Source organism: Pezoporus wallicus, unplaced genomic scaffold (genome assembly GCF_028554395.1).
Source record: "Pezoporus wallicus isolate ANWC-B61680 ecotype Strahan unplaced genomic scaffold, APGP_CSIRO_Pwel_v1 contig_11829, whole genome shotgun sequence".
NCBI classification, from domain to species: Eukaryota; Metazoa; Chordata; class Aves; order Psittaciformes; family Psittacidae; genus Pezoporus; species Pezoporus wallicus.
In genome coordinates, this window is record NW_026635494.1 from 450,315 (window position 1) to 470,744 (window position 20,430).

Sequence of the window (20,430 nt, forward strand, 5' to 3'; positions counted from 1 at the left end):
CGAGGTGCGAAGGAGTTGTTGGTTTTGGCCAGCGCGGAGCTGGGTTGTGGCCACCGGGTGTTGCCAGGCTTGTGGCCATCAGGGCGTCCTGGAGCCAGCGCAACCAGCTCAGACAGCAGGGACACAGCCCTTGCTGGGGCAGGGATCCCCTCCCTGCACCGTGGGGCCACCAACCTGAGACCCATCCATCTCCCCAGGGCCCTGCAAGGCTCTCAGCCCATCGAGGGCACAGCCAGCAGACAGGCAGCATCCCCTGTGCCCCTCCATTCCTGCTCAGACCCCCCCACCCCGGCCCTGGCTTCCCTTCTTTCCCCTAGGATCTGCAGGCAGACCCACCCCAAATGAGCCACCTCCTCCACTGGGTTCATCAGCTGCTCATGCTGTTTATTCTGCTTAGCTTTGGGGCTGCGAGATGTGGGCAGTCCTGGGCTCTTCTTCTGCCTGCTCCGTTTGGGGAGCATTAAACCCTTCCCCTTTAAGGCTAGCAGCTGCCTGAGGGCTGTGGGAAACAGGCCTGGAGATGCTGAAAGAGAGAAATGGGCTGGGAACCACGCACAACCCCAACATGGGGCTGGCTGAGGATGGGGAAGCAGCACCCAGCTCTTGCCACCGTCCTGCTGCTCAGCAAGGGGACTTTGCATGGAGCCAGCAGCACAGCTCCAACCTGTGGGCACAACCCCTCCAGCACAAGCCTTTCCCTGTAACAAAGCTGGGAAGGGGCACTTGTTCTCCATGGCATCCTTGAACTGAGCTGACTCTGAGCGAAGCCGCTGACCCCAGGGCAGGCGAGGAGCCGGGCAATGGGGTGCTGCTGATGGGGGACACGCCATTAGTTGGGTATTTGCAGGAGGAGGAGGATGGGAGGGATATTTGGGGCAGGGCAGCGGCTGCTTCAGCCCTGGCTCATCTTTTCTTGGCGGGTCAGGGCTGGAAGCACTCTATGGGGTCATTGGAATCAGGCAGGATGTTGCAGTTGATGGGCCAGAGGATGCCGAGGAGGCCGAGGGACTGCTGGCACCGCAGCTCGGCAGCCAGGCACACGGCTCGACAGGGCTGCAGGACCCCCCCGTCCGGGGTGCACTTGGGCACGAAGAGGCTGCAGATGAGGAGTCGGAGGTGCTGGTAGCAGGCGAGCTCCATCAGCGTCTGTGGGAGAGCGGCAGTGATGGTGCACACCGCGCACGGGGTGGTGCGGGCAGCCCCGCGGGCAGCCCTTGGGAAGCTCACCTGATAGTCCCGGAGCACCTCGGCGGCTCCCTCCTGGTCCGGGATGGCCAGCCAGATGTTGGGAAAGGAGGTGGCGTTGTAGCCCAGCCCCAGGCACATCTCCACTTGCACAGGCTCACAGACAGACCCTGCCCCAGGGCACTTCACTGCTTATAGCAGCAGTGATGCCCACCGAGTGCCACGGTGCTGGGCCACGACGAGGGGTGGCACTCACCAAAGGCTGGGTAGGAGACCCCGGTGCAGTTCAGCTCATCGGTGCCGTCGGGGCAGTCGTGCCACCCATCGCATACGGACTCCAGCACCCGGCACTCGCCGTTCCCACAGGAGAACTCTGCGGGGCTGCAGGTCTCTGTAAGAGCAGCATGGGCATGGGCATGGCTGGGGCTCAGCCTGGTCCCATGCTGACCACCCCTGCCTTCACTCTTCTTGGTCACTGGCCAGCAGGTGACCATTGCTGGCTCAGCTTAGGGGCATCCCGAATTCCCCGCGTTATCTAGGGGCCAGCCCTCAGGTGATGGCTCGTGATGTGTGCAGGTGAGCAATCCACATTCCAAAGGCTGGCATCAATAGGGTCATCCTGTAGCCCAAATTCCTGCTCCAAGGAGATGAGAGCAGCTTTTCCCAGGGTCTTATCCAGTCTGGATTTGAAGGCCCCCAAGGACTGCATAGCCCCTCTGGGCAGCCTGTGCCCTTGCTTGGCTACTTACTCTCTGTGGCATTGCGGGCTTGGTAGGTGGCAAAGAACCCATCATCTGCAACCCCCTCATCTGCCACGAAGAGGACGGTCATGACGTGGCGGGACGAGGTCAGCACGGGTGGTAGATGGTGCCCACAGAACCTGCCGAGGTGGGGGGGGTGAGAGATGGGGTCAGGGTGGGCAGCACCTCCCCAGCCCTGTCCTCCGGTGCCTTCTCCTCACCAGCCTGCCCTGTGCATGGAAGCACTGAGGCTGGCGCAGCAGGGCCAGGGACACCATGGCCTGTACCTGCCCATGAGGCTGGCAGCCCCCGTGCCGGCGCTGTCGTGCACCTCCACGAAGTCGAAGCTGCAGTCCTCATGCATCTCCAAGCTGAAGTTGTGGAAGCGCAGGTCGATGACGTGCCCCAAGGGCACCGAGATCTGCCAGAGGCACAGCTGGGGGGAGCCGTGACGCCCATGAAACCAGGCTCTTCCCAATGGCAGGTTGCCTTCCTCCCTGCTCATCCTCACCCTGCTCCCGCCTCCATCCCGCCGGCATCCCTTCTCTCACCTGCTGGTGCGGGTATGGCTGGGGATGGTTTGGGCTGGAGAAGTGCCCCTCCAAGGCGGTTAGTGGCCCCCCGCACTCTGAAGGGACACACACACACACACACACATGCAGCTTTACCCCTGCCCTTCTCCCTTTGCTCTGTCTCCTTACTCCCCTGCCTCCTGCCGCCCATCACCGTGCCCTCCGGCCGGGCGCTGCAGCGGCTATGGGCAGGGGTAAACGCTGACCTTTGTGTTTGAGGCTGCAGTTGGCCTCATCGCTCTTGTCCGTGCAGTCGTGGAAGCCATCGCAGACAAAGCCCAAGTGGAGACACAGCCCCTGGTCACACCAGTGCTCATCCCAGGCACAGCTCCCTGGCAGAGACAGCCAGGCTGGTGGTGGCATCCCACTGGGCACCCTCCCGTGCCCCGGTACCCCAGTGCTCCCCAGTGCCCGCAGTGAGGAGTCCGAGTGATGCCCAGGGAGGGGGTACTCACTGTCACTGGGGGCCACAGCACGGTAGTGGGCACTGAAGCCTGGGGCACCCACGCTGCTGTCGGAGACGAAGGTGACACGCAGGTGGTTGGAGTTGGTGTTGAAGGTCGGGGGTACCACATTGCCACAGAACCTGGGGGCACAACAAGGGGTGACACCGCTCACCCCGCTCACAAGAGGTGCCACGCTCCCCTGGTGCGAGGGGCCCTACCTGGTCGGACCCCCCCTAAGTGTTGCAGGGTCTGTGCTGCCAGCCCCCTGCTCTTCATAGAGCTCCACACGGTCAAAGAGGCAGGAGGCAGTGCCCTCCACGCTGAACGTCTCCATCTTCAGCTGGATGGCGAGGCCGGGGCTCACCTCGATGCGCCAGATGCAGAGTGAATCGGGGGGGTACGGGCTGGGGTAGTTGGGGGAGCTGAAGGAGCCCTCGGGGCTCCGCAGGGTCCCACCGCAGGCTGCATGGGGCAGTAGCGTGGGTATGAGATGGTGCTGCAGGGCACCGCTGTCCCAGCGCGCTGCCCCACACGGGACTCACCCGGTGCCGCGGTGCCGGTGGTGGGCAGCCAGCTCTGGGTTGGGGTGGCAGCAGTTCTGGGGGCAGGGGGGGTCCTTCGGGTGGGTGCTGCGGCTCCATGGGCAGGCAGGGCTGCGGCTGGGGCACCGGGTGGCTGCGGGGATGTCAGCTCTGTGCCCAGGGAAGAGCAGGCGCAGCTCAGCCCCAGCAGGGAGAAGGGGCTGCAGTGCAGGGAAGGGGCTTAGGAAGCCCACCCAGCCCCGTGTCCTGTGGTCCTACGTGTGTGCAGGTCCCACAGTGACCTTCCCCATCCCAGGGAGGTGGAGATCCCGCTTGCCCCTATGCGTGGTGGCACTCTCCCCACGGAGGTGCTGTACAGAGTGGATGCCCTCTCTGTGCTCCTCTCCCCCCTTCCGAGCTGGCTGTGTGCTCATGGACTCACGGTGGATAACGATGCCCAGCAGAAGGGCGAGGAGGAAGATGAGGACCGCGCTCATCAGAGCCACGCAGAGCCAGGTGAACTTGAAGTCAGCACGGAACCGCCAGCCTGCCTGCCCCCAGAGCTGCTGGCCTGTGGGAGGCAAGGGAAGAGGGCAGAGCAGCAGCGCTGCGAGCAGCCCCAAGCTGCCACAGCTGGGCACAGCCCCACGGTGATAACTGGTCCCTAAATGCTCCGTGGGGGGAGCTTGCCCATCACCCTGCTCCCCAGATGCTGCCTGTGCACAAACCCCAGGCTGGTACCGAGGCCGTCCCGCTGCGATGTGGGGCTGCTCCCATCCTCATCTGCTGTGCTTGGCGCCGCCCGGGGCTCCTCGCCCTCGAAGACAGGGTTGCAGAACTCGGTCTGCAGGAGAGTGAGCACGGGTGGCACCATGAGGAGCACACAGCAGGGACCCCCCAGTGCCCCCAAGCCCTACCTTGCTGTGGTCCAGAGCCTCTGGGCAAAGCACGATCTCAGTGAAGTCCTTCATGGCAGCAGTTGGGCTAAAAGCCTCCCCAGCACACCCTGCCCCACAGCACAGCCCCCTGTCCCACTGCCTGCTCCTCCCCAGCTGCCCCCATTGGCCCTGGGATGCTGTGGGACCCCCTCTCCACCATGCACCAAGGCAGAGGTGGTGGCAGTGCCGGCTGTGCCTACATGTGCTGCCCCGGCACCAGACCCCTTGGAACCCCAAAGGCCATTCCCACTGTGCAGTGAGTGTGGGAAGGACAGCCCCAGCCCCCTCGGCAGGCCCCTTGCCCTGTTAATCCAGCTCAGCTGAGGATGCCGAGGTCAGGCCCTGGCACAGAGAACCAGCGTCTTAAAGGGGAATGTGTACTTGCACCCACTGCTGGGAGCCCATCCAGCCAGGGACCCTGCTTTTGGGTGCATGGAGGCAGCATTGGTTTGCCTGCTGCTTCCAGGTCCCCATCAGGGCAGGGCAGCACTGAAGGGGCCGTGCTGGGGACATTGAACACATCCCTCCTTGCCTTGTGCCTCCCCAGCACTGAATGCTTGAGCCCTTCCACCTGCATTCCCACTGCCCCTTAATGCCCTGGTGCCCGTCCCCGTTCCTAAGAAGGGGAGAAAGAGGCCATTGTTCATGGGCTTTGAGGGAAGAGCATGGGCACGGAGGAGCTCCACAGGGCTGGCGCAGGAGGAAAGGCTCCCTCTGCCTCTGCAGGTGGCTGGAGGAGAGGGGCTGCTGCCTGCATCCATCGCTCCAGGCACGCCTTGGGGCACGGATGCTCCTGGGGCTGAGCGCTGGCAGGCTCTGGAGGTGGTTTCCCTCCGGCTGCTGGAGCCACAGTCCTTCGTGTGCCCGCCCAGAGACAAGCACAGGCACACAGCAATCTGTTCAAGCTCGACTTTATTCCTGCACGAGTCTCCCTTGTATGAGACACTTCCCACCCATCTTGCTTACACAGTAAACAAGCCACCTGCCAAGCAGCATCGCCGCCCCAGTCCGGTACCCGCCGCGGGCAGCCCCTCCATCCTGCCTGCCCTCCCCTCCATCCGAGCCCCACTGGGATGCTCATGGCACCGGAGCGCTCCGTTGTGTGCCCACGGCGCCAGCGAGGGCAAAGGAGAACGGGTTTGCTGCGTTGGATGTAGCTGCCTTGCAGTCTGGGGCTGGGATTGGGCTGGGTCGGGCCCATCTCTCCTCCAGCTGCACCCCAGGCAAGGCAGGATGGGGAGGAGAATAAATTAAAGGCTTAAAAGGCCACTGGCATTTGCTAGCTGGAGGACAGAGCAGCAGGGCTGGGGGGGGGGGGGGGAAACGCACCCCCGGGCACCCAGCGGGGCTCCTGATCGCAGGGACAAGAAAGCCCCAGTCGCAGATGGTCCCGGAAAGCCACTGCCCTTCCCTCCCTCTCCTCCACAGGATGGATGTTTCTGTGCAACCCCAATGGCCTCCCGCTCCCCCGAAAGGGTTTAAGGCACCGTCGCATGAGGATGCAGGTAAAAACCTACCTGAAGCATCCCCCGGCACAAGTCCCTGGAGAGCCAGGAAGCAGCGGGGTGCTCCAGGTTGAGCAAAGTCCACTATAAACACATAGAAATCCCACAAACGGGTTTCCTCCTTCCTGTCCGTGAGTCTCACTTCGAGGAGCGCGCGTGGGGCAGCTGCTGCCTGAGATGGGACGGAGGCGACCGAAGGGCTCAGGTCCTTTGCCAGGAGGTTCGGAAGCGCTGGGAGGAGGCCGGGAGCAGTTCACAGATCCTCCGGGATGGCCAAGGAGAATGGGAGAGCCAAACGGAGGCCAGGAGGGATGCGGGAGGCTCTCCTGGGTCCCCAGCTGCGGGTGCTCCCCCGGGGGGAGCAGAGCTCCTGGCCGAGTCAATGGGGCCGGCAGCCCCATGCCCGCGATGTCCCTTGCTCAGTACTTTTATTACACACCAACCAAAAAGAGAAGAAGAAAGAAACCAAAACGTACCCCAAGGTAAAAAACAAACGCCAGCGACCAGGAGGTGCCTGAGCTGCCAGGGCCCTGCCCTGCTCGCCGCTGCCCTCCTCGGCTTGGAGCTGGGGTGTTCCTTGCTCGGGGTCTGCTCCTCTTCAGCCTCCCGCTGCAGTCACCTCGGGGTCCTTCCTCTTCACCTCCTCCTGCACTTGTGGGGCCGGTAGTGAGGGGTGTCGCAGGGGATCCCCAGGCGGGCAGGGCTGGCTACATGCGGGAGGACGGGCTGGCCAGTTCGTAGAAGAGCAGGTAGGCATCGCTGCTGCGGACGTGGCTGGATGACATCGGGGTAACACTGCGGACACGGGGAGATGCGCTTGTGAGCGATGGGGACAAGGCACCGGGATGATGCTCTGCGCAGGGGGTCCCTGCTTGCCCTGACCCTGCACCCCACGCTCAGCCTCACCGTGAGTCATTGAAACTGTGCCACTCGCTGGAGATGGGGCTCTTGCAGTAGGCAGTGTAGTGTCCCCCCATGGTGGTGCCCGAGTGGTTGGAGACGGCATAGAGGTTGTAAACGGCATGGTCTGTGGGGAGCAAAGGGGGGCTCAGCCATGCAGGATACTGCCCTGCTGTCCCCCAGTGCGCCAGCACGGAGCTGGGGCCGGGAGGGACCAGTACCCATGGCTCTGCCCCCCAGCACTGCACTCACTGCAGCTCTGCGAGGCGAACTCCCGGAGGTCCAGGTCCTTCAGCTGGAAGTTGATGAAGGTTGTGAGCTTGCTGGTTCGTATTCTAGCCTCTGAGAAGCGCTTCAGGTCTGGGCATCAGGTCAAGGAAGCAAGGGATAACGGGGAGCCTGTGAGGAACTGCCTGCCCCCCCCCCCACCAGCACCCCTGGCCCCATCCCTCTGCCGGAAGGATACGGAGCACCAGGATCTTGGGGAACTTCTGGATGCTGAATTTCTTTGTGCACCTTGTCCTGGCTTTGCAGCGACAACACGTCTGTGGGAGACAAACAGCATGAGGAGGGGGAGAGCAGGGGCAGCCCCATGGGGCTGTGAGCCCACAGTGCTGGCAACACAGGCACGGAGGGAAAGGGGCCCAGCCCGCATCAAGGCAAGCCCCATGCCCCCCACTCCATACCGGTTTCTCGTCCCCATCCAGCACATCCTCTTTGGTGAAGAGCCGTAGGCAGTCCATGAGGGTCACCTCCCCATAGCTTTTCTGCGGGAGAATAGTGTGGATTAGGGACAGGGTGTGCAGGGCAGGGTGCTGGGGGTTAGGGACTGAGAGAGCATACCTTGGGGATGGGCAGGGACAGGTCCCAGAAGGGATCGAAGGCTGTGGAGCAGTATCCGCACTCACTGCACGTCAGTGAACTCTTCAGCTGCCCAACGAAGAGATCTGGTGGGACAAGGATGGGACAAAGCCAGGTGAGACCCCACGTTTCCAGCCCTGCCCTCCTCTCCCCACAGCCCTGCTCACCGCTGATGCGGCTGTCCTCCCTCTCCTGGTACCTCCTCCACATCTGGCGGCTCTTCTCATCGTCACTGCAGGAGACGGGCAGACACAGTGGTACCAAGCGTGGCTGAGGGGCAGCAGCCCCTGCGGACCCACGTAATCACCCTCCCCGGGCTGAGCTGAGCCTGCCTCCATCCCAGCCGGCACTTACGGGAGGTGGTCCAGGGTGTCCGTGCTTGCCCGCGGCCGCACCAGCACGCGGTTCACCTCGCTGTGCAGCCCATCCAGGAGGAACCGCAGGAACTCCTGTGCGTCCTGCTGGCTGCAAGACACAGCGCGTGGCCAGTGAGCAGCGGCGGGAGCTCAGCACCCCCTCTGGACCACCGCTGCACTGACCCCCCCCTTACTTGTAGCCGACAAAGCGGGGGGCATATCTCTGGATCTGGATCTTGAACTCGGAGGGGCTCACGCTCTCATTGGGGGACGAGGTCCAGAGCAGCTGCAGCAGCTTTGCAAACTCTGTGTGCACAGAGGCAGGTGTTCAGCGCGGGTCCCGGTGATGGGACCCACAGCACAGCGCCAAGGCCGGGGGACACGGTGTGGGGTGCGGTGCCCGCCGGTTACCTGACATGAGCGCGGTGCGCATGCGGCTGTTGTTGTTGAGGTCCCGCAGGTACTGGTTCTGCAGGCAGTAATCCCGCAGCTCCTTGGTGTTGCTCAGGCACTGCAGGATGGAGTTCATGAAGCACTGGGGGAGGCAGAAGAGAAAACCATGGCAACGAGAGGCAGAGGGAGGCAGGCGGTGGAAGGGGGACACGCGGGGCGGGTGGGCAGAGGATAGGGACGAAGCAGGGAAGCTCTTCCTCAGCTAGTTCCATTGGGATTAGGGCGCAGGGAGACACCGGGGTGAGAGTGCGGGTGCCGGGGGGCGAGGCGAAGGGACCGGGCTTCCCTCTGCCCCATAGATGTGGCAGCAGAAGGCATGGTGTGAGCTGGGACCCCCAGCCGGGTGCCAGGGTTGGCACTCACCGTGTTGCCGAGGTTTCGCAGGCCAGTCAGCCCCTGCACCACCTTGGAGCTCTGCAGAGAGAAGGAACAGGGCTGAGACAGTGTCCAGCACAGGCTGGCCGTGCTGTGGGCAGCACAGTGAGGCCACGGTGCCATGCAGCAGACCCTCAAGTTGCCATGGGCATCACAGGCAGCCCCGCAGTTGCTCTGTGCTCTGGATGCACACAGGACCGTAGCCAAGGACCCAGAGGGGCTGGCCTGCCCCATCCTGCCTGCCCGGCTGCTGCTGCTTGGCTCCCTGGCCCAGGACAACACGCAGTGTTCAAAGTTCTCCCTGCCTGGTGCCACTGCTGCCCCATGCCCTGGGCTGCAGGCCAGACCAAACACCCTTTCTTCCTCCCCTTGCCAGCCCTGTGCCCTGGGAAGCTGTGGGGTGGAAGCGCCCTGTGCCTGCCCCACGGCTGCAGGAAGTGCACTGTGCCCCACTGCTGCCTGCCTTGCCCACGCTGGGTGTCCCCCCCCGCTGCACAAGCACACCCAGACTGTGGCACAGGATAAAGTCCATCTGGGAAAGTGCAAGCCCAGCCCTGCAGCACTGAGCCCATGCATGGGGCTGCATGTCCACCAGCGTCCTCCCAACCACTCGCTGGCCTGGCTGGGCTATGCCTATGCTTATGGGGGCCACCGGTATTCCCTGAGCCAGGCAGGATCATGCCAAGCAGAGACAGCCACAGGCAGCGGGGTGATGAGGCCAGGAGGCATGGCCACTCTTTGCTGGAGAGACGGAGAGCGCAGAGGGGCTTTGGGAGCCCCAGGGTTGCCTGTGTTGCACGGAGGGCTATGGGGCTGGTGGGATGGAGCAGGGGCCCTGCACAGAGGGCAGTGGTGGCATGAACCTCCCCGGAGCTGTGCCCAGAGCGGGGTGCTGGGACAATGAGGCTTGCAGGGCCAGGCTGCTCATCCCGCTCCCTCGGATGACCAGGTTTTAAGGATCCTCAGGCACCCCCCCAGCTGCCCACCCCAGCGTGAGGAGCGGGAGGAGAGGAGGGGAGGGGGCCCAGCAGCTCTGAAATAGCAGCATCTGGTGCGTGTGTGGGAGGTGCTGAGCACCCAGCCCTGACAGCAGCCCAAAATAACCCAGATCCACTTACACGTGCTCCTTAGCGACGGCGCAGGCATCACCCACCGCAGCACCAGCGGCCACTCGGCCGCCCTGTGTGGGTGCACATGGCACGGCCGGACCCATCACTTATCCCCGTGTAGGGACCCACAGGCCATGGGGCAGGCTGCGGTGGGTCAGTGTGACACACCATGGCGCGAGGAGCTGGCCTGGCTCTGCAGGCAGCAGAAGTGGGTCTGTGCCCTAACAGCCTACGTCCCTTGAAGGGGCTGACCCTCGCTGCTCGCATCCCCATGCCTCTTGGAGGCAAGGTCACAGTCTTGGGGTGGGGGGGGTAACTGCATCTCCCAGTAGCTGCCCCAATGTGCCCCAGCCATCCCAGAGAGGACTCTGCTCATCCGGTTGCCCCGGTCTGGCAGCCCCCTCCATGTGCCCAGAGGGACCAGAGCGACCCCACCAGTGTGGGTGCAAGCCTCCCCATAGACACGGCATTCACTCACTGCCTGGCCAGGCCAGAGGCTGAAGCACCAGAAGCCCAGGTGCCCTCATACCATGGCACAAGCCCTTTGTGCAGCCAGGTCTTATCTCCCCCCCTCCTGGTTTTCCCTCCTGTGGGTGACTCAACTCCAGCTAATCCCCCTCGCCCGTCCAGGGCTTTATCTAGGACACGGCACCGCTCCGAGGCAGCGAAGGAGAGCTGGCTCACGCGGCGGCGGCTGGGGAGTCCCTGAGGCTGCACTGCAGGAGGGGGGACAAGGGGCAGGGGATGGGGACAAGGGACAAGACCTGGGCTGCGCTGTCCCCATCCAGGTCCACATGTCAAGGGCCCGTTGGGGCAGCAGGAGAGCTGGAGCAGGCAGACTTACATAAGTGCCCAGATCTGCCCCTTGTCCCTGCATGGGGGAGATCTGCCCCCCCCGGGCACTGCCGCCCTGGGGACAGCCAGGCTCAGCACAGGGACACAGCCAAGGGGCCAGCGTGGCCAGCAGCCCCTTCCTTGCACTGGGCAAGCTGGGGCACGGGAACCTGGCCAAGGTCACCACAAGGGCAGGGCTGGGATTGTGACCCAGGCGTCCTGACACGTGCCTTCACCTGCTCCTTGTCCCTCCTGCAGGACACCGGGGCACCCCGGCCCCAGGGCCGGCCAGGGTGGGCACCCAGCCCCAGGCACCCCATCCTCCAAGCAAGGGGCATGCCGTGGGGTGCCCCGTGCTCCCCAGTGAGGGCAGGGGCCACGCCAGCCCCACACCCCGTCCTGTGCAGGGGGCTTGCAGGCAGAGCTCATACCTTGGTCTTGTTGAGGACGAGCCCGACGAAGGTAGAGACCAGCAGCGACCCTGGCATGGAGGTGCGGGGCCGCAGGTCCTTGTGAAGGTCGGGGAGCGCGGGGGGCTCCTCGGGCAGCGTCACCGTGTACGAGTCCCTCATGATGGCCCCCTCGGGCACGGCACGGGGGAGGACCAGCGGCGGCTACAGGGGGATGCCGGGGGGTTGCCGGGGGGGGGGCCACCTCTTGCCTGCGGCCGAGCTATCGCCCTGCCTACGGGGTCAGGCGCCCGGCTCCAGCGGAGCTCCAGCAGCGGAGCCGGTGCCGGCTCCGGGGCTGACGGCACCTGAGCGGCTCTGACATCAAATGGGTGGAGAGGCGGCCGCGGCTCGCTGACGGCCGGCCCCCGTCGCACCGCGTGGTACAGCCGAGCCCAGCCCGCAGCCAAGGGGGCCCGCGAGGGGCGGCGGGGCCCGTGGGACCCTGGGGGGCTCTGCGGAGGGTGGCAGCGCCCCGCTGCATCCCTGTGCCCCCCTCCATCCGCCGCAGCGCTGCTCCCCACGCACAACGGTGTCCGCCTCGCAACACCGGCGCCGAGCCAGCATCGTAAGGGCAATAAGGGCGAGGAGGCAGCCGGAGGAGCGCCTGCTTCCCCGTGCTCCCAGCTCCTGGGACCGGCTTCCCATCATCGCCAGCACGGTGCTGGCCTGGGAGCGGGGCTGGCACTGGGCACAGCGGGGCTGTCCCAGCCGGGAGACGCTCACCAGAGCTCGGTCAAACTGGGATACTGTGGGTGCACGGGGTGCCCAGAGGGGGGATGTCTGAGAGGGGCTTCCAGGCATGTGCATTCCCTGCAGTGCTGTGCTGGGCTCCCGTTTCAGAGGAACTGAGCAACAGTGGACGGTGCATGCCCCCCCTCTATGGAGGATGCGTTGACCCTGAGCTCAGAGGGTGTTTCAGTGCCTTGCTTCATCTGATGGGGAAAAACTCCCCCCAGATCCTGCGTGAAGCAAAGACCCCCTCTGGTGCCTCCCCTCTGAGCACTGGGTAAACTGAGGCACGGAGCGGGCAGCGCTCAGTGTCTTCTCCTGCAGCAAGGGCAGATGAAGAGGCTGGCAGGAAGCCCAGCTATCCCGTGTCCCAGTCCTGCGTCTCCCCTCTGACCACAGCAGGGTGAGCAACAGAGGCTTGCGACTGCTGTGTGTGCCCAGGTGTCCTTCCTGCCTGCTTAGGGAAATTTCCATGGGCAGTGGAGACAGGGAGAGCAGCCTGGCTGCTCCGAGCACATCCAGAGCCTTCAGCATCCCTGACCAGGCTGGAGGCACCGAGCAGAGCCTGCTTTCCTCCCAGTACACCCCAGCCAGAGCCAGGGGCTGCTGTCTGAATCCCAATTGCTGCAGATGCAGCTTCCCCTTGTCCGCGGCGCAAGCTCGGCACAGCCAGTGGAGGGGCTGATGGGGGGGAGACTATTTTTGGCATCAGCAAAAATATCCAAGGAGGCATCTTGCAGCGTTATTCATCTGCAGGGCCAGGGCTTTTTGCATCACAACAGGATGCTTGTCGTAATCCCTGCTTGCGTGTGCGCGCGTGTATATATATACACACCCCGCCGTGTGTACACCGTACACACACAGGGACACGACGTTCACATGGGGCTGCGCACCCCGTCAGCATCACGAAGGCTGCGTGGCTCTCACAGCCCCTCCATGTCCCATCCTGGGCCCCAGGACCGTGGCACAGCTCCCCAGTGTGTCCGCTGCTTGTATCAGTGCCGCCCGCACCAGCCAGCATCCCACCGCCGTGCCCTGCATCCCGCTGGGTAGCTTGGGGATGGGATTTGCCTCAGTGCACAGCCTGCCCCAAGCTCTGTGCAGGGTGCTCCCTGCTCTCAGCAGCGGTGACCTTCTGCCACGGGCAGAGGTTGCCACGGGCCTGGTTGGCACCGCAAAGGCACTGGACCAGCACTGGCCTCAGGCCAGAGCCGTCAGCTGCTCAGGATGGGGCTGCGGAGAGCTGCCGGTGCTTTTGCGGGTGGCTCTGGCCTTCTGACCCTATGTTCACCCAGGGTGGTTAATGGGGCGGCACAGCCCTGGTCCTGCCCCCCCACCTGCCTGCCCTTCCTGGGAGCTGGTCCGGTATGGAGCCGCAGCTGCACACACCTCCCTTTACCCTGCGGGGTGGTAAACTGAGGCACGGAGCGATGGGTAGGCGCAAATGCGGGCATCCTCGCCTCCTGCTCTGGATCATGGTTCACGTGGTGCAGAGGCAGGAGGCGCACGGGGAAGAAGGGATGGGAAGAGGCACTGAGCCAGCCCCACCGTGCCCTGGCTCTGGCGGGTGCTGCTGGCGCTGCCCATGGGGCTGGGTAATGGGGCAGAACCGATGGCGCTTGTTTCCGGCGCCTGGCACGACCGCAGTCGTTTTACGATGGGGACATTTGCTTCCTGGCTTGGGAAAGGGAGGGAAAAACCCCACGGGAATGGAAAATAGCCCATCAAAGCACCAAGGAAACCTAAGCCAATGTCACTGATCCATCCTCCCCGCCTGCCCTAGCACCCTGTGCCAGCTGCACCACCATCAGCCATGGCTCGAAAGCCCCCGGTTGTGTCCACATACAACCACAGGGTGTGTTTTGGGAGTAGCTGCCCCATGGGGGCACCCACATCACAGTGGTGGGGACCCCAGCCCAAGCAGTGGTGGTGAGGGCTTCAGTGAATGCCATGGGGGCAGCAGCTTCTGGGTTCCCCCTCGGTCCCCCCCAGCAGGGCCCGTTGTGGGAGGCAGGAATTCCCTTCCACAGCATCATTCCTCCACTCACCCAGCCCTCCAACCTGCTCCTGCGCCCCGGGGCTGGGGACTGGGGACCAGGGACCAGGCAGGTTGGGCACAGGGGGTCCCACACCAGGGCAGGGGACTGACTGCATGTGAGCCACAGGTCAGACCCAGCGCCAGGGCAGCCTGGTCCCTCCACCATGGGTGAATGAAGGCTGACTGGAAAGCGAGCGGGAGACAGCGCACACAGAGCCTGACAGGAGCTTGGAAGGAAACCTTCCAAGTGGAAAATTACCAGGCTGCTCCCCTCCGTGCGTGTGATGCCGGCTCCTGGCCTGGGCTGAGGCCCTGGGGATGGTGCAGCACCGACTGGTACCTGGGGCACCGAGCGCCTGCCACCACGTGTGATGCTGAGCAGAGTGGCCGCTGCCATGGAGAAACTGGTGCTCCCCTGGCTGCCATGGCCTATGCTAGGAGCTGGGGCACAGGGCCCCGGGATGGCAGCAATAGACCATTCCAGTGATCAGGCATCACCGGGTATCAGTGGAAAACGTGACCAGCAGCTGGGTACCAAGTCATTGTGCCAAAGCACCAGCCAAACCAGCCTCCCCAGCTGGGTGTCACAGCAAGGTGAGTGCCCAGCCCGGTCATGTCACCCTCTCTAGCTGGGGTGAAGCAGCAGGAAACCCATGTGGGCTGGGATGGAGCAGACGCAAGGGGTGCGGGCACAGTCAGCTCTGTGTGTCAGCATCCGACCTGGCCTTGAGATGGGGCAGCCACAGCTTCTCTGGGCACCCTGTGCCAGCGCCTCAGCACCCTCACAGGGAAGAACACCCTTATATCTAACATGGGCACCCTTAGCTGCAAGGCGCCCATGGGGAGCCCTGTCAGCACAGCCCCTCAGAGGGCACCCGCACATGGCTGTGCCAGCAGCTCTAGCCCAGCAAGGGCGGCTCAGAGGGTCAGCAGCAGAAACAGAGGCACCGAGCGATGCCCCGAGATCCCCAGCTGAGGACACGCAAGGCGTCCCAGGCTCCCTATCCCAGCGCAAGCAGGCCCGGATGAGAAACCCCAGCACATCCCAGCAGGAGCCCCTTACCACGGCGTTCCGTGCGGACGTGTCGCAGCACCCATCATCACTCCTCTCGCAGGACTGAGCGGTGCCGCGGGTGCCCGAGGGTGGCAGGGCCTGTGAGGGGCTGGGGCCGCTCTTCCTGCCGTAGCTCTCCACGTAGCTGCGGACGTAGTCGGAGTGTGCAGCAGCCCGGTAGAGACCTTGCAGGGCGCCGAGTTCTTGCTGTCCCTGCGCGCCGGTGCTTGCGTAGGCGCTGTCCGAGGCGTGCAGCCCGGAGAACTCCCGCGCCAGGTCTGCGTGGCTGATGGATTTGCGACGGCTGAGGGATGCTGTGGGGGGCAGGTAGGCGGGGGGGCTGCTGGGGGGCCCTGCGAAGCTGTAACAGGCACCCCCGTTCAGCCCACCGCCGGGCGGCCGGGGCTGGCTGCGGATGTACGTGGAGCTCAAGCGGATGCTGGAGTCGGGATACAGGGGCAGGCGGCTGCTGTCATAGGCGCTGGTTGGGGACAGCCCCGTATGGTGGTAGCGAGGGGAGGGCAGGTAGCTGCTTTTGAAGCCGATTTTGTCACTGTTTGCATAGGATGTGGACAAGGTGGATCCGTAGGAGGTGTAGGAGCTGTAGCCGCTGGGCACCTTGCTGTAGGTGGTCTCAGCATAGCGGGATGAGTCAACGTACCGCTTCAGGGTGGAGGAGAGCTGGGACATGATGGAGGCTGGGGTTCTGCAGGCTCTCCTGGAGTCATCGACTGCAAGAGAAGAGTCCAGGGGTCAGCACTCACCCAGAAGCTCACTGGCTCCTGCCTGGAGGTCCTGGGACAGGCAACAGCGGGATGCCAGGGGATGAAGGGTGCAGAGGGGGCTGTGACTTCTGGAGAGCCTGGTACACCAAGACCTAGCTGGCACTGCCACCCGTGTGCCTTCGGGTACCTCGTACCACACTGAGCCCCAGGGCACAGCCAGAAGCACCCAGCATCCTGGTACCCACAGTCACCAAAGCCAAAGGACTGCAGTGGTCACCTCTGCCCCAGCCCTGGCATCCATCCATCCTGTGGTTATTCCATTCATGGGGCTGCAGATGTGTCCCCAGTGCCTCCTCCACATGGGAGGCAGTTGCCTGGTCACATTCATGATGCTGAGACAGGCAGATGGGATGGACTGATTCAGCCCATCCACCACCTCCCCTGGTTATTCAGAGTGAGTACCAGGGCTTGGCAGGGGGCTGGCGTCTCCAGCTCACTAAAACACTCCCCATTTGGCTGATGGGGAAACTGAGGCAAGATCAGGAAGTCAGCACAGGAGTCCTTGCCGTCCATCCCTGCTCCCCACATGGTCCCTTGGGGGACTGTGGGTACAGCCTGGGACCCCCTCATTGCAGTGCCCAGCCTGCCCCATCTCCCTGCTGCCGCTGTGCCCTGCTAGCCTCCCAGCAGTAATTCAAGCTGATGCAGATCCTCCTGCGAGGCGGCTGCTCTGCCCCCCCCCCCCCCCCCCAGCCAGGCAGATCCAGCCCATAGGGGTGGCTGACACCCAGCACTTGATCCCCACAGGGAGCTGGTGGCTTCTGCCCCATGGCACCCACATGGGGCTGGTCCCCTACCTGTCCAGGGTTGCAGGACCCAAGCGGAGCTCTTCTGTCCCTGTGTTGCTGGTGCTCAGCTCCCGGGGAGCCCGGTGTCCCTTCCCTGGCAGGACAGTGGCTCATGTGGCTCCCAGAGTCTCCAGTCACCCAGGAGATGACCCTGATTCAAAGGCTTTTCCCAGCCCAGCAAGGGCGGGCTCTGGCCCGGCTCCAAGCCAGGAGGTGATGGAGACGGTGCCTGGCCCAGCCCTCGCACAGCCCTGGCAGCACACAGGGCGCATCCGGGCTTGGGGATGGGCACCGGATCCCCAGCAAGCAGCAGCATCACCCCCTGCCTGACCCTGGGGGGACCCAGCTCCTGCTTAGAGCCCCAGGCATGCCACCCATTGTGGGACCCCCTGCCCAGAGGAGCCAGCAGCATAGAGGGGTATGGGAGCCACCTGGGGTGGTGGGGACCAGCTCCCACGGCCACCCCTGCCCATCTCACCCTGGTGTGGACATGCCCCAGGGCTGCTTTGCTTTTAGGAGGTGGTGTCAGGGGCAGCATTCAGCCACCTCCTGGAGAGCAGCCCAGCTGCATCCCGGCTACTGTTGTCATTGCCCAGGGAACAACCGTCCCACAGCGGAGAGGGAACTATTTACAAGCAAGAGCGAGGTGGAGCCAACAGACCTGTTTGGGAATGGAGGCTGAGGGCTGAATAATCGGCTCGCAGGCAAGGAGTCCACCAAGCACCCAGCTCTTCCAGGCCAGGCTGCAGCCACTCTCACCAGCACTGGGAGGACCCAGGAGTGGTTCTGCCAGCCGGGATTTGACATGGCCAATGGGGACCCCAGGCAAGGGACTGGCATCAATGCTGGAGTCAGAGCCCCTCGGCTGCCAGGGAGCACACGCTTGCCTGTGTGCCATAATGAAACACAGGGGCTCTCTCTGGGCTGCCCCTGCTCCCTAGCCCCAAGCCAGAATCGACAATCAGTGCCAGGACAGCCCCATGGCATTGTCCTAGTGTGCCATGCCACCGCTGGCACCAGCAGCACCTCTTCCTTGCTCTTAGGACAGCCACCGGCTTGTGAATGGGAGGGCATCAAGGCAGCAGGACACGTCTCCATAGGGCAACGTGTGAGCTGATGGAGGGATGCGGGGCCCGGGAAGGGGAACCTGCCCCAGACACAGCAGCTAACCCATTGGCATTGAGGGAAGAGGGCTCTTACCACGGAGCAGCGCCGCATCTGCTAGGACCGCCTGCGCCGCGGAGTCCTCCCCGTGTCACATCGGAGCAGAGCCCAGCGCCGTGGGGCAGCGGAGCATGGCAGGACCCGGAGGAGCTCAGGGGGTGTGAGAACACACAGGTTCCTCCCTCCCATCACTTCCTGGCCTGCCTGGCCCCTCCCTGCCCATAATAGTGCTGAGCTTTCCTGCTGCCTGGCGAAGCCCTGGGGCTGGCATGGCTGAGTCAGGGCTCCTGCACCCTCATCATCCTCGTGGGGTGTCAGGGGAAGCTGATGCACTGGAATGTCCGGTCTGCCTTCACGTGGCCAGCGCCAGGGACCCACGGGGCTCCTATGGGAGCCTTCCCATAGGAAGTTTAACCTGAAGCCGGGAGGCAGAGGCTCCCTCTCCAGCCGTTCCTCTGCCCATGGCCCTGCCGTAGCTGTTCCCCTCGGAGCCCCAGGGCAGGCTCAGCTTACACAGCGCTGGCTCCATCCAAGGTGTTACGGCACAGCTGCTCCTCGCTTACGCAGGCTTGGAGCTGTACCCCCTGTCCCTCGAGACGCAATGTCCCAGCCTGGAGGTGACACCAGAGCTCCCAGATCCCTCTGGGAATCTGCGTTTCCCTCTAGGAAGGGTGGCCCCAAGCAGCCCTGGAGGGGGATGTTTGCTCCCTGCATTGAGCCCAAGTCATCGGGGGGGTGATAGAAAACCAGTGCCCAAGGTCATGCGTGCAGCTCGGGCCAGCCTGAGAGCCCTGGGGCTCACAGCACAGCGCTGAGCAGCAGTCACCACCCTGGGCCCGCTCCGTGCTGCTGACCCATACCCAGCTGCCTGCGGAGATCACCCTCCCTCCAGGCAGCAGAGCCCCAACCTCGCAGGGAGCCTGGACCTAAAGACCCAGGGCGTGTGTTACTGCTCTGAGGTCTGCAGGGGGAAGAATGGACCCCAGGGGAGGCTCTGCCCCTGCTGCGGCACAAGGATGGTGCCAGGGTGATGGTTTCGGCAGAGAGCTGCCAGGTTTGGTGCTTGGGCTCTATGGGGACACAGAGACCGCAGACCTCTCCCCCACGGCTTCACCCAGCCGAAGGGCTGAGTCCTTGATGCCAGCCCCCCCCCGGTGCCCCCATGGCACCCCCTCCACTCACCTGCGTGCGGGGCAGCGGTGCGGGCGGCTGCTGGCTGCTTAGGGGCACGAGGCCGGCGCGGCAGGAGGCAGGCGGCTGGTTATGGGGCTGAGCGAGTGGGGCCCGATCCTGCCTCCTCGGGGCATCTCCCTTGGGGCGGGATGAGAGTGAGCGATGCAGAGCGGGCCGGCAGCACCCCGAGCCCTTAGCGGGGGACCGGGCACCCCACGGCTTGGCTCCTCCACCCCGCACCGAGAGGACAGAGGGGGCCGAGGCGGAGGGCTGTGGGGCCGCATAAAAACACCAGGGCAGAAATTCACAGCTCAGGTTACCGGGTAGATAAATATAGAGCCTTTATCTGACCTCACAGGGCGCTGAAATGCTCCTCTCGCATTCCAGCTTCGGGGAGGCTTAAAGGGGACGTGAACCTGAGAGCGCTGGTGGCCCACAGCAAGGGGATGCTGAGGGGGGAAGGCGACAGAGGTAAGGGGGAATTGTTGTGGGAAGGAAGAAGCATGTCTGAAGGTATGGGGAAGGGAGAGATCTGGGGAGGGAGACGGAGGTCCAGGCAGGAAAGGGTGGATGGAGCATTAAGACAGGGAGCTTGGTGCGGGGGTCAAGAAGGCAGAAAACCCATGGCTCCCACTGAGGACTGGAGTAGAGCATCCGGGTGAGAGGAGGAGACGCTCCCTTGGGGCAAAACATAGGGAGAAGAGTCCCCTAAGCCTGCATCAGAGGCAGGCACGGGGTGGGTGATGTGGCGGTGATGCACAGGAGCACCCGTTCCTCATAGCACCGTGGGGACACCGGGGCACCCACCCAGCACCGCTCCCCGACGCCTGACCCGCCCAGGGCGCTGTGGCCTCACGGTGCCGGCACCGGAGCGGCCGTGACTCAATGAGCACCTGCCGAGGGTAATTAGCAGGGATGTAATTACGGTGGCATTTGGGGCCCTCCTGCCTGCCTCCAGCCCTTAAACAGGGAGGGATGCGTCTGGGCGTCACTCTGGGAGGCTGCTATAGGGTCACCAGTGGGGTCAGTGGGTAATGTCGGGCCCCACTCCCAAACGGGAGGGGGAGGATAGCCCCCGGTCCCAGGGTGGCATCGTGACCGTGGGCAGGGAGCAGTGTGTGGCTGCTCTAGGAGACGTAGGGGCCCTTGGCATCGCCATGGGCAGCGTGTGCAGGAAGGACCCTGGCAATGACAGACCCAGCACCAGGGGCTCTAGCACATGAATCCACACCCAGCCCTGCTCCCACACACACTCCCGGCTCTGACAATTCCCTCCCCAGGGGATGGTTGGACCGGGATGTATCCCGGGGTACCCAGCTGTACCTACCCTGCTTTGCCTCCTTGCCGGCATGATGGAATGCCCTGGCCCTCAGCTCACAATGGGGCCAGGAGGGTTGGGGTTCCAGAACGGAGTATGGGACATAGGGACCGGGGTGGGATGATGGGATGGGG

At 64.1% G+C, this 20,430-nt stretch overlaps 2 protein-coding genes across 6 annotated transcripts; both read right to left on the reverse strand.

Moving 5' to 3' along the window:
* Nucleotides 1–821: 821 nt before the first annotated feature.
* Nucleotides 822–4,435, reverse strand: MFRP (membrane frizzled-related protein). Its single transcript, XM_057396619.1, has 13 exons — nt 4,382–4,435; nt 4,206–4,308; nt 3,907–4,035; nt 3,486–3,635; nt 3,162–3,405; nt 2,953–3,083; nt 2,704–2,829; nt 2,477–2,553; nt 2,213–2,361; nt 1,935–2,065; nt 1,442–1,576; nt 1,228–1,355; nt 822–1,146 (listed from the first exon to the last, which is right to left on the reverse strand). Exons 1-13 carry the CDS (start codon nt 4,433–4,435, stop codon nt 922–924), a joined length of 1,782 nt encoding a protein of 593 aa, XP_057252602.1. The 3' UTR covers nt 822–921.
* Nucleotides 4,436–6,312: 1,877 nt separating this feature from the next.
* USP2 (ubiquitin specific peptidase 2) lies at nt 6,313–20,324 on the reverse strand. 5 transcript variants are annotated; one of them, XM_057433101.1, is made up of 14 exons: nt 20,306–20,324; nt 18,988–19,116; nt 15,078–15,799; nt 8,841–8,891; nt 8,436–8,559; nt 8,219–8,330; nt 8,023–8,133; nt 7,836–7,900; nt 7,651–7,754; nt 7,494–7,574; nt 7,274–7,352; nt 7,060–7,167; nt 6,814–6,934; nt 6,313–6,702 (listed from the first exon to the last, which is right to left on the reverse strand). In XM_057433101.1, exons 3-14 carry the CDS (start codon nt 15,756–15,758, stop codon nt 6,615–6,617), a joined length of 1,725 nt encoding a protein of 574 aa, XP_057289084.1. In that variant the 5' UTR covers nt 15,759–15,799; nt 18,988–19,116; nt 20,306–20,324; the 3' UTR covers nt 6,313–6,614. The 5 variants fall into 5 exon arrangements, with proteins under 5 accessions (XP_057289084.1, XP_057289077.1, XP_057289094.1 ...); XM_057433094.1 differs by lacking the exon at nt 20,306–20,324 and having other exon boundaries at nt 18,988–19,276; XM_057433111.1 differs by lacking the exons at nt 18,988–19,116; nt 20,306–20,324 and adding an exon at nt 17,842–17,975.
* Nucleotides 20,325–20,430: the final 106 nt, after the last annotated feature.